The sequence below is a fragment of the Neoarius graeffei genome, chromosome 5 (genome assembly GCF_027579695.1).
Source record: "Neoarius graeffei isolate fNeoGra1 chromosome 5, fNeoGra1.pri, whole genome shotgun sequence".
NCBI lineage: Eukaryota > Metazoa > Chordata > Actinopteri > Siluriformes > Ariidae > Neoarius > Neoarius graeffei.
The window spans coordinates 46,760,183-46,773,083 of NC_083573.1; the positions used below are offsets into that span (position 1 = coordinate 46,760,183).

The 12,901-nt window shown below is 41.5% G+C and overlaps 1 protein-coding gene across 4 annotated transcripts in view; it reads left to right on the forward strand.

Moving 5' to 3' along the window:
* osbpl3b (oxysterol binding protein-like 3b) overlaps window positions 1–12,901 on the forward strand; it is a 194,158-nt gene that overhangs the window by 142,277 nt on the left and 38,980 nt on the right. For 3 of the 4 annotated variants that reach the window (XM_060921826.1, XM_060921825.1, XM_060921827.1), the window contains 4 exons: window positions 8,418–8,525; window positions 10,520–10,657; window positions 11,388–11,481; window positions 11,650–11,894. In XM_060921826.1, the coding sequence (XP_060777809.1) occupies window positions 8,418–8,525; window positions 10,520–10,657; window positions 11,388–11,481; window positions 11,650–11,894 (585 nt within the window). The remainder of the gene's footprint in view (window positions 1–8,417; window positions 8,526–10,519; window positions 10,658–11,387; window positions 11,482–11,649; window positions 11,895–12,901) is intronic. The other variant, XM_060921828.1, reaches the window with a different exon arrangement.

Genomic DNA, 12,901 nt, shown 5'->3' on the forward strand with positions numbered 1-12,901 from the left:
GTGGGGGAAACCGGAGCACCCGGAGGAAACCCACGCGGACACGGGGAGAACATGCAAACTCCGCACAGAAAGACCCTCGCCGGCCACGGGGCTCGAACCCGGACCTTCTTGCTGTGAGGCGACAGCGCTAACCACTACACCACCGTGCCGCCCCACTGCAAAAATTGAAAACTGAATTTAAGGAGATTACTTAATACTGGTGAAATTATCTTGCTGCATGGACCGATAATTTTACTTGTCAAGACATCTTGGAATAAGTTGGTTACAATCTAGCACTAGTTTTAATAATCTCAGAGTTGGTGTCTTGTATCCTTCTAATAGGAAATGCTAGATTGTTTCAACAATATTCAAGATATTCTCACTTGATAAGATATAATTTTTTTGCAGTGTAAGTGAAACTGCTGACAGTTTATAACCACACATGTTTAGCATCTGACAGCACCGAGCTGTGTTTATTTTGACGAGGCAACAACCTTGACATTTGCTAAATCACACATTAGCCTTAGATCATTACAGACATAAGACTATTATAGCCCTACAGTAGAGTCTATCAGATGCAGATCTAGATTTGAAATACATTAAAACACTGGGATATTTCCAATGTATAGATCTCTTTACAAATCAGTAATATAAAGGGAACTTTAAGCATTAGGCCTAGATCTTCTAAATAAGTGATTAAAAATAATATATATTCACTGTGCAGAAAGCTTTGCCTGGCTGATCTTTCACAGGCTGTACACACGAAAATGCGAAAGACCACTCTTTATTGAACTTCATTTTATAATGCACACACTTTCTTTTCTTTGGTGTACTTGTACTTGGTCCATCATAACCTTACATGATTGCACAAATGACTGATCATGCACATGAGATATAAATGATGGTAGAGATCAGTAATTATAAAGATTAACTTGTATATCTGGTGGTGTAGTGGTTAGCACTGTTGCCTCACAGCAAGAAGGTTCTGGGTTCGATCCCAGTGGCCAGCGAGGGCCTTTGTGTGTGGAGTTTGCATGTTCTCCCCGTGTCCCCGTGGGTTTCTTTCAGGTGCTCCGGTTTCCCCCACAGTCCAAAGACATGCAGGTTAGGTTAACTGGTGACTCTAAATTGACCGTAGGTGTGAATGTGAGTGTGAATGGGTGTCTATGTGTCAGCCCTGTGATGACCTGGCGACTTGTCCAGGGTGTACCCCGCCTCTCGCCCGTAGTCAGCTGGGATAGGCTCCAGCTTGCCTGCGACCCTGTAGGACAGGATAAGCGGCTACAGATAACGGATGGATGGAACTTACATATCTACATGCATGCAATGACCGCAGCTATCATGTGTCTGTTGGCTTGTAAACTCATGGGCCCTGTCAAAACAATCTGAAAATCTTGGCATGTGAAATACCAGAAAGCAGTTTTGGAAGTGATCGAAAATAAATACATACACATGTGTATCAGCAAGTTTAAGCTTAGAATACTTAACAGTTACTTCACTAAACTGAGTCGTACATGAGCCGATAGCCGACGAGGTGCATAGCACTGAGTTGGCTATAAGCCATGTATGGCAAAATTAAGTGGAATAACTGTTTAATTCTATCCACATTCACTGGATTTTGAGAAACGGAACACTTTTTTTTTTTTGCAAATTCGATAAATACAAAGTTTATACAAAGCATCTGACAAAATAATTTCTGCTTAGAATGTAAACAAACCGGTGAAATGACAGTAGCAATTTGGAGAAAATGCTATAATAATAATTCTTGAAAAATAAAAAACATACATTCTTACCATCAAATACATTTATTCCATATTTTGTTGCTTTTTTTGTATTTTGGGGGGTTTTGTTTTTGAGTAGAGTTTTTATTTCATCCTCAGTTGGTTCAGCAACACGCTCCGCCATTTAGTTTTTCTCTACTCATGGTATATCAGCTGATAGCCTAGTAGTAGAGTAGCCAATCAAAGCACGGAATTGCTCATATCCAGTGAATGTGGATAGAATAAATATATTTAGGCAGTCCCTACAAGCAGAGCTACTAATGAGTGTAATAAATAATCCCATATTATTTTTTTAAAAAGGAAATTAAAAATCAGCACTGGATAAAAACCCATCTGTGTTATGCAAATAAAGATACAAATGTCATTGTCTGGTGGTCAAGTATTTATGAGATACGTTGCCTTGCACAGGGTTCCCTGTGGTGGTACACATACATCGTTCATATGTACAGACGTCGTACGGTTGCAAAAGCCATCAAAAATCAGGTCGATGCATTCCCATATTCTCTTAAGTATGGCAGGAGCTCGGCTGTAAATCCTGACAGATCATTGACATTACACTTTAGATTTTTCTGATGCAGGTTTTTTCATGTCTTGGCGGGTCAGCTAGTTTGGATTTCATTTTGCGGGTCTGACCCTCCAGATGTGGGTCACTTGGGAGATCTGCAAAAAGCTAAAAGCTCAACTGCTGCACTGAAGTATTTGTTTTGTTATGAGGCTATTACTGAAAATGATAGGGAATTTAAAACCTAACGTTATTCTGTTCCAGCTTGCTGTCCCTATTTCTCAGTTGTACATAATGTCATTTCACACCCTGTTGAGTTAGAGCTTTCAGAAAATTCACAAATCCCAACATCTAATTATGAGTTTGGCAAAGATGCTTTTTTTTAATGATTTTTAGCTTATAATTACTGTAATTCTGACATGACTTGAAGGCACTATTAAAACAGACTTGTCTCCACGCTGCTATTTTGTACTTGTACTGTGTTGTAAAAAAGATTTTGATGCATCTTACCATCTTTAATGAGGCATCAAGAGGCTCTACTTATTAATTAGTAAAGAGCCTTTCTTAAAAGGATAGTTCGGGATTTTTGACATGAATCTGTATGGCATCCCCATCAATAGTGTTGTGCAAACACACTGACTTACCCCTGACAGCATCCTGTGAGTCCAGTTCTTGTCCAGTTTTGGTCCAGACGAAAGTAGTCCGGCAAGTTTGTTGGGGTCACGAAAGTAAAACGTTTTTCGTCTCAAAACAGTATGTGTTCAAAAGAGTGATATATTTGCATCACAAAACCGTTGCCAAATAAAAAGTCAGACCTCGAAATCGCTTGGCACTATTTTCTCTCCCTTCTTATCACTGCGCGCTGCCGCCAGGTGACAGCCACGGCTGGTTCATTCATTGTTTTAGTGATGGGAATTTCGGCTCTTTTTCAGGAGCCGGCTCTTTTGGCTCTTCTTACTATAAGGAGCCGGCTCTTTCGGCTCCCAAACGGCTCCTGAGATTTTATTTTTGATTTAATTGCTGCAGTTAACTAGTTAATTAATTACATTTTTATTTATATTTTATCAATAGGATGTTTTCCATTTTAGCTTTTAGTTTTTGTAGCCATTGTAAAGCTTTGTAAAGTATAGCAGTGTAACAATGTTCTAGCTATAGAAATAAAACTTACTTACCAATTAATAAATTATTTTCTCACAAACATAATGCAAAACTGTGTTATATTACCAATATAAAATACACAGAAGACATCAACTGTTTATCCTTTATGGCTTTATTTCACACTCGACCTTGAACAAAATGCCACAAAATAAATTATGAAGTATAAATCAGGCCTAAGAAACTATGAAGCAAAGTTGGAAATTATTTTAACAAACACAGAACAATGTGCAACAAAATATGTGGCACCTTGAGCGCATGTAAAAAGAGAAAAAAGTGCCGCACTCTGCTCCACCAGTAATGAGAAGCCGCTGGAACAGCAAATATGCTCCTGTTATAATGACTGCTGTCTCGTTGTATACCGCAGATTAATCTGGCCATGCCAAGGCGGTTGCCGACCGAACCTGTCAATTTATGAGCGACAATTTATATCATGAGCTTTAGGAATTCACGGCAACAAAACAATGATCATGGTTGTCAAATAGACAATCATCCTTCAGCTGAGCTGAACTCTGTCTCTCTCTCTCTCTCTTTCTCTCTCTCTCTCTCTGAGGCACCTAAGGACAAAAAACTAATTCGGCTCCCCAACTCGGCTCCCACTGAAGAGCCGGCTCCCGTCATTCACTTCAAAGAGCCAGCTCTTTGAACCGGATCGTTCGCGACCGACACATCACTACATTGTTTACTGCTAGCAAAGTTAGCGACAACATGTCTGACTACGACGATGAAATGTGTGCGGAGATTCAGCCACATCTTTGTTGCTACAGCCTGGATAGTCACAAGTGCGCACCATTTTCACAAATATATTATTGTATAGGTTATAGAAGGTGATAAATTTGTCGCTGTTCTTGCTCTCAAATTAGCTTGTTAGCGCCGCTGATCTGAACTCCTAATCACTGCCAAACAACGGGAAAGGTGTTGATTCCTGCGCAGATGTCAACATGACAGCGCGCAGTGATACTGAGGGAGAGAAAATAGTGCCAAGCGATTTCGAGGTCTGACTTTTTATTTGGCAACGGTTTTGTGATGCAAATATATCACTCTTTTGAACACATACTGTTTTGAGACGAAAAACGTTTTACTTTCGTGACCCCAACAAACTTGCCGGACTACTTTCGTCTGGACCAAAACTGGACAAGAACTGGACTCACAGGATGCTGTCAGGGGTAAGTCAGTGTGTTTGCACGACACTATTGATGGGGATGCCATACAGATTCATGTCAAAAATCCCGAACTATCCCTTTAAAGTATACATCATTAAATGTACACTCACTGAGCACATTATTAGGAACACCATACTGGATAGTGACTCCTTTTGCTTTCAAAACAGCCTCAGTTCTTCGTGGCATGGATTCCACATGATGTTGGAAACATTATTTTGAGTTTCTTGTCCATGTTGGGGCAGCACGGTGGTGTAGTGGTTAGCACAGTTGCCTCACAGCAAGAAGGTCCTGGGTTCGAGCCCAGCAGCCGGCGAGGGCCTTTCTGTGCGGAGTTTGCATGTTCTCCCTGTGTCTGTTGCCCCTTTTCCACCAAAGCAGTTCCAGGGCTGGTTCGGGGCCAGTGCTTAGTTTGGAACCGGGTTTTCTGTTTCCACTGACAAAGAACTGGCTCTGGGGCCAGAAAAACCGGTTCCAGGCTAGCACCAACTCTCTGCTGGGCCAGAGGAAAGAACCGCTTACGTTAGCGGGGGGGGGGTGGAGTTGTTAAGACCGACAACAATAACAAGATCGCGAAAGATCGCCATTTTTAAGCGACGAGAAGCAGCAGCTGTACAAACGCGAAGTCAGCCATTATTATTATTATTATTGTTGTTGTTGCTGCTGCTGCTTCTTCCGTGTTGTTTTTGCTTCGATATTCGCGCCAAGGTCTATGCAAACGTAGCGACGTAACTGACGTATACAACGATGTAACTGACGTATACAGCGACGTAATGATGTGTCTTCTCTTAGCACCGTGAGCGATGGAAAAGCAAACTGGTTCTCAGCTGGCTCGCAAGTTGAACGAGTTGTGAACCAGCACCAGCACTGGCCCCGAACCAGCCCTGGAACTGATTTGGTGGAAAAGGGGTATCTGTGGGTTTCTTCCGGGTGCTCCGGTTTCCCCCACAGTCCAAAGACATGCAGGTTAGGCTAATTGGTGGCTCTAAATTGATCGTAGGTGTGAATGTGAGTGTGAATGGTTGTTTGTCTCTGTGTCAGCCCTGCGATGACCTGGCGACTTGTCCAGGGTGTACCCCGCCTCTCGCCCATAGTCAGCTGGGATAGGCTCCAGCTTGCCTGCGACTCTGTAGAACAGGATAAGTGGCTACAGATAATGGATGGATGGTCCATGTTGACATTTTATCATACAATTGCTGCAGATTTTTCAGGTGAACTTTCATGCTCTGAAGCTCCTGTTCTCCCACATCCCAAAAGTGTTCTGCTGGATTCAGATCTGGTGGCTAAGAAGGCCACCGAAGAACACTCGTTGTCATGTTCATGAAACCAGTTTGAGACGACTTTTACTTTGTGACATGGTTCATTATCATGCTGGGAGTAACCATTAGAAGAAGGTAAATTGTGGCCATGAAGGGATGCATATGATCAACAACAATACCCAAATAGTCTGTGGGATTCAAGTGATTGGTATCAACAGTCCTAGAGTGTGCCAAGAAGCATTCCCCTCATCGTTACACCACCTCCACCAGCCGGGACTATTGACACAAGGCAGGTTGAGTCCATGGGTTCATGCTGTTGCTGTCAAATTCTGACTCTACCATCTGTGTGCTTCAGCAGAAATCAAGATTCATCAGACCAGGCTACATTTTTCCAGTCTGCACCTGTCCAGTTTTGGTGAGCCTGTGTACACTGCAGACTTGGCTTTTATTTCTTGGCTGAGAGAAGTGGAACCCGACGTGGTCTTCTGCTGTTGTAGCCCATCTGCCTCAAGGTTCAATGTGTTTTGCATTCTTAGATGCTTTACTGATCATCACAATTATACAGATTAGTTATCTGAGTTACTCAAGCCTTTCTGTCAGCTTGAACCAGTCTGGCCTTTCTCCCTCAACCTCACTCATCAATAATACATTTCTATCTGCAGAACTGCTGTTTACTGGATTTTTTTTTCTTTATTGCACCATTCTGAGTAAACTCTCAAGACCGTTGTGTGTGAAAATCCCAAGAGATCAACAGTTATAGAAATACTCAAACCCTCCCATCTGGCACCGACAATCATGACATGACAATCATGATGATTACTTTTTTTTTTCTCCACTCTGTTGGTTGATGTGAACACTACCTGAAGCTGCTTATCCATATCTGCATGATTTTATGCATTGCACTGCTGCCACATGATTGATTAGATGATTGGATGAAGGACTAGGTGTACCGGTGTTCCTAATAAAGTGCTCAGTGAGTGTATGTGTTAGCATACATGTCAACCTATACGGAATGTCCGTATTTTATACGGATTTGATTCAATAAACGTAGTAAACGGGCGTATAAATAAAGTTATACGGATTCTTTAAAAAAACTTCAATATTTATTTAGAGCTATAATCAGTTCCCACGATGATAAAAGAGCGCATAACATTTACAAACGTACTGTACACCACAGACAGCCAGTAAAGAGTCTTATGAAATCGCGCGTTATCTTGTGGTAGCGAGACTTCGTTCCACTTTTGATCATGCGCACACCGCATTGCGAGAATCCCGCCAACCGTGAAGTCATAGACATATAAACATAGACGCCGCCTTCTGCGTAGAATCATACGTCATCCTCGCCGCCATATTGGATGTGGCAAAGTGGAGATTCTTCAGCCGTCTCTGGTATAGCGTCTAGACAGTAGCCGAGAATAAAGATGCCTCATTCATGTGCTGCGTTTAACTGTACCAACAGGTTTACCGTCCAAACGAGATCACATGTGATTACCTTTCACAGGTGAGACTGGAAAAATACTTTTCATTGTATTTGGTCATTATAACGTAATTTTACGAACAGATTTTCCTGACTTTGTGGCTAATATGAAGTCTCGCGCATAATAGCTGCTCGGTGAAACCTGTCTCCAAACAACGAAGTATTTCCTTCGTAACTACGCTGATAACACTTTGTGTTTTTGTCAAACATTGGAGCTTTGTATTCATTCTGAAGGTTTATTGTTATTAATATTGAATAAAAAGTAACTGGGATATATCATTGTTAATTATCATTCAAATTTTAGGTAAATTATTTTATTTTGCATCTTATACGGATTTTATAAGGGAAATACGGATCTTGGAGGTTGGTTATACAGGTTTGATTGACCAAAGGTTGACATGTATGTGTTAGTGTTTTGTTTTTCTTAATATCAATACCCGTGATTGAGGAATTTCATGTAGGGGTTATTACAGTTATTGACCACATATGTGATTTTTAAATTGCATGTAATATGGATTTAACTTTGTTCCTTGTAACGGTTAGTAGATTTTCTCCACTGGAGTCTTCAGGACAGAGAGCTGCTCTAATATAAGTGATAACGGGATGTTGCATGACTTTGATTAATAAAAAAAATTGTTAGCAAATTGGAATAAAACACTTTGGGACATGCTACTTCCTATGATAGTCCTGTTTTATTCCTTCCATAACAGCATCCTCTTATTAGTTTATATCCAAAGCTTTTTAAGACCTGATTAAAGACAGTGAGATGCACTGAAAAATGGGCTGTCATCGTCCAGCCGGTGGACACCTAATAAACCAGCTTGTGGGAGACTTTTCAGTTTGAGACTATCTAGCCAACACAGTTTGTGGGAAATGGCATATCTCAAATAACAATTTGTGGCCTGGCAAAAAAGCAGGCTCATCAAGTTTTAATAATAGTTCCATTTTATAACTTTTAATATGAACACATCCAACATATGACAGTTCAGAGTTGAGATGGTGATAAATGTGTTCTGTTCCAGAAGAGTGGAGCATCTGTAGGGAGCAGTTTGCTGTGTGTGTGTGTGCGTGCGCGCTTATGCTGGTTGCTGTTTGCTTTTGCAGGCTTTAGCACAGAACTCTGACTTGAGAGAGCGCCTCTGCAAGATACACATAGAGTCGCATATCTCAGAGCCTGCCGTCCTTAAAAACTTCAGCACAGGCTCACTGCAGGTGGGTGTGAGGAATACACCACCCTCTTCTTATACACTCATCAGCATCATCCCCACATTCCAGTCAATGCCACTGCCAAGGGTTAATCCAGCTCATAAATGAAACACGAGGCAGAGTCCAGTCAGTTTTTTTGTTGCTCCCAGCTATTGTTAGCAGTGACCAAACATGTGCTTAAAAACTCCGACCATTTCTGTGATTCATCAGGAAAGTATTATTCATAACTGTGTCGAAGTGTGTAACTTACTGTTTCTTGAAAAGGCACGTCTTGTTTTAACTCCGTGTACTCAATGGGAAAAACCAGGAGAAATATGTCTTCACGTTTTAAAAAGATAAAAAGTATCTGTAATACTATTCAGCGTATGAATATGACACTTTGAGATTAAAAGTAGACGGCCTTTCGATTTCATAAAATCGGTGAAATTTAGTTCCCGCTGAAATTTGGTCATTGTGATGTATGTTTATTTCTGTAATATCTAAATAATAATAATAAATAGGCCATTCTGTGGCTGGGAAGTTATTTAATTTCAGGGGATTCCATAGCAAATAATATGCATGAAATTACCCACTTCATGCAGTCAAGCAGACAGAGGAAGTCTGTGTGCTCGTGCGCACGCTTCCCTTTATCTTCATCTTTTGGGTTTTACGGCAGCTGGCATCCAGTGTTGCATTACTGCCATCTACAGGTTTACCTTGACTGTGCACTGACAGTTACATCATTCTGTCGCTAAACTAACAGCTGATCACACCGAGGCGCTCGCTGACCGCCGATATTTATTAGTTTGGTCCTGCATTTCCTTTCCTTTGCAACATCGCATCTTTTCTTCTCGCTTTCTGTTAGTGTAGTTGGTCTTTCACGTTTCATTCGCATCCTCCATTGTTCTTTCCTGTTTCAAATTTGTATCCCACAATGCCTTGTGCAAACAGGGAAAGCCCATCACGTGATGCATGACGTAGTATTTGTATTGCGTCACGGTGAAGCAAGAAAAAAATAACAGAGGATTTAGGGCCACTTGGGCCTAAATTCATCAACTGTTCTATTTAAAAAATAAAAAACAACAACTAATAAACTTGGAAGTCTGTGATTCGAATTCAGTAGCTTTCGGTCCACTAAACAAAAATAATTGGGTGTCAAGGAAAATTCTTTTTACGACCTAAACTTTAAAAATCTGAAAGGCAGTCTACTTTTAAAGCTGGCTTTGACATGGTACAATTTTCAGCCTGATTTTGCTGTGATGGATAAAAAATAAATAAAAAATTCTTTGATCATGAGCTCCCTCGTGGTCAATTTAGTGCCATTGTGATCAGAGACAGCTGCCATTGTCAGATTTTTTAAAATTAAAATCTCAGGTGAGCCAGTGAGCTACATATGTTTTGTCCCTTATCACAGTACATGATGGAAATCATAAAAAATAAACTTTGGAGAATATTTCACCATTGTACAAGCAGTGTATTAGTCACTTGCCTTGCAGAAACCTATAGCAAGTAATCATTCTGCCGTGCCTTAACTTTATTTCATACATAAGATTTGATAGTTACGTAATCCTTTTAAATTGGTGCTAGTTAAAAAAATTCCTTGACAACATGTACCGAAACAGTCAAACTCCCCCACAGGCAGAACACATCATCACCCATGGTATTTCCTGTGGTTTACTCTGTCAACAGCGTGCTTTCTGAATCAACACTTTCCTTCTGCACTAATTAGCATGGTTTGCAGGGCGAGCTTCTAGCTTTCTTTCCTGTTTAGAATCAGTAGCCATGATATGCTTACATCTTTATTAATTGGGCTTGGCTATGTTTTTTCTGTAAATAAAAAAATGGGAGCAAGTGATATTTGGTAAATAATTTTGTTTCGATCCATGATAGACTATTTTCAATGTCTTTTGATTTCCTCTTTGACTGCTATGTACCTGGGGGAATGATGAAAAATAGACACTGCGTAAGACCTGTATATAGTATGTCTTAATTTTCTACAAAGCTATGACTTGCCCTTTCAGAAGCAGGAATCCTCAGACTGCTCCCGCCACCTCGTCCACCAGGTGTCCAACGAAAGCCGAGCGTCCATTACAGAGTCCCTGTCCGAGTTCTTTGACGCTCAAGAAGTCTTGGTTTCAGCAAGCTCTTCTGAGAACGAGGTCAGGACCTTCATGGCCACTCTGTACATGTTATGCCGTTTTATTTTAAACTTACGGCACCGTGTTCTTATCATTCTGTAGAACTATTTCAACACTTCACTACTTTGTAATATATTGCTTACAGCATGATGTTTTTCCAGGAATATTACTATGCTGAGAGCTATGCCCACCTTCACTTTCCCCTTCCTGCTGAGGATATGTGACTCATATCCTGGGAGTAGGAGAGTTTCTAGTTCAGTGTTGATTGGTGTTTGATGCTACAGCCAACAGTATGTTGGATGATGCACTATAAACCAACCTTAGATGTTTCAGGTTCAAGGCATCTGTATCTCATCTCTCTCGTTTCTCTTGCACTCATTTTCTTTTTTGCTTTAGGCAGACCTGTCCAAGCAGCTCCAGTAGCAGAAGTAATGTGAAAATGGAGTTAATTGCTTGCTTCTAAAAATACCCCTCCAAAGAGCCAAGTGAAAATTTGTTCCCGTCCCATGAGAGTCTCTCTCTCTCTCTCTCTCTCTCTCTCTATCCTCCACTCCTACTCTCAAATTCAATCATACAAACATGCTGCGCACACTTGAGTGAGACTTCCACTGTTGTTAATGGTGGGTGGTAAAAGAGGAGCAGAGCGATCAGTGCTCCCCAGGCATGTGAGTAACCTGCTCTGAGCAGGAGGTGTTAATCTGACAAGACGGCGGAACTGCCATAATAAAGATCTCTCTCTCTCTCTCGTTAGCCTTCAGAAGATGACTCGTATATCAGCGATATCAGCGATAATATCTCCATGGACAACTTCAGCAACGAGGTCCAGAATGAGAAACTTGACTCAGGTGACTCAGGCTCTTGTTCTTTCAGTCCAAGTCAAAATTGGTCCAAGCACCAAGACATTTGAGATTTATTGTAGCGTGTACTTCTTTCATACCTCTGAGACAATTTCCAGAACATTCTGATACTCCAGGAATAGTCTTCCTCATCCAATGAATCTGTTCTGCTCTTAGATTGTGTTGAGAATGGTGTTCCCCAGGTAAAGCGGCGTTCTTTGCTCCCCTCTCCAAGCCCCAACACCAGCAACATCAGTCTGTGGAACATCCTGAAAAATAACATCGGAAAAGACCTGTCCAAGGTGGCCATGCCAGTACAGCTGAACGAGCCACTCAACACCCTGCAGAGGCTGTGTGAGGAGCTGGAGTACAGCGAATTGCTCGACAAAGCCGCAAACACACAGGACCCATTTGAACGCATGGTATCCATCAGGACACACATACATATACATGTGTATGACATGATTGATAAATAATAACATGGGTATGACATGATTAATAAATAATAGAGCAATGGTGCGATAATGTCATATAAGCATCTAGAACTAGATTAAAAAAAAAATGTGAGTTTTACTAACAACCAGTGTCAGTAGGACAGAAGAGATGGTTTACTCCGAGAAAATACAAATACAAATTTCAACCAAAATCATAAAGCTGTAAAACATGTAAGGAATGAAACAGGATGTGGGGGTGCTAGTGTAGGAAAATAATCAAGAACACGGTGGTGCGACATGCTCTGACCCAAAGCTTCTTCTGAAGTCGATTCTGTTCCTACAGTAGCACGTCTCATTGTGTTTCCTTCCTCCATACAACTGCAAATTGCCAGTGGTTACGCATTTTTTTTTATTAAAGATTGACACGTCATACGTTTATCAGTTTATAGTAACATTAATGTTGTGGAACGCCTTTGAAACAAGTTAGTTCATTTTTCACTTATGCTATGGACCCTTTTCAGTCACGTGACCTTCGTAAACGCGACCGCCATTTTGGACATGTAGTGGACTTCGGCTCAAATCGGTTTGAATGCGAGGAAGGCGACAAACATAAAAGAAAAAGGAGCGAGATGCAGAAAACTGTATTTACTAGTTTACTGTAATTATGATCTGGCAGCTATTTACACCAGATCCAGTGTAAATAGCTGCCGGAGCCAACGTCCGGCCGGGCCGTGAGCGAGCGCGCGCCGGCTCCGCGGCCGCCGGCTCCGGCCGGGCCGCGAGCGCGCGCGCGCCGGCTCCGCGGCCGCCGGCTCCGCGGCGAGCGCGCCGGAACCTCGGACGTTGGCTCCAGTGGCTATTTACACTGGAGCCGGTGTAAATAGCTGCCAGATCATAATTACAGTAAACTAGAATGGAATGTTAACAGCAATGTAATGCCTTTTCTGGCTAATTTTATTCGTCTTACCTCCAACAAAGTGGTCACTACACAAGCG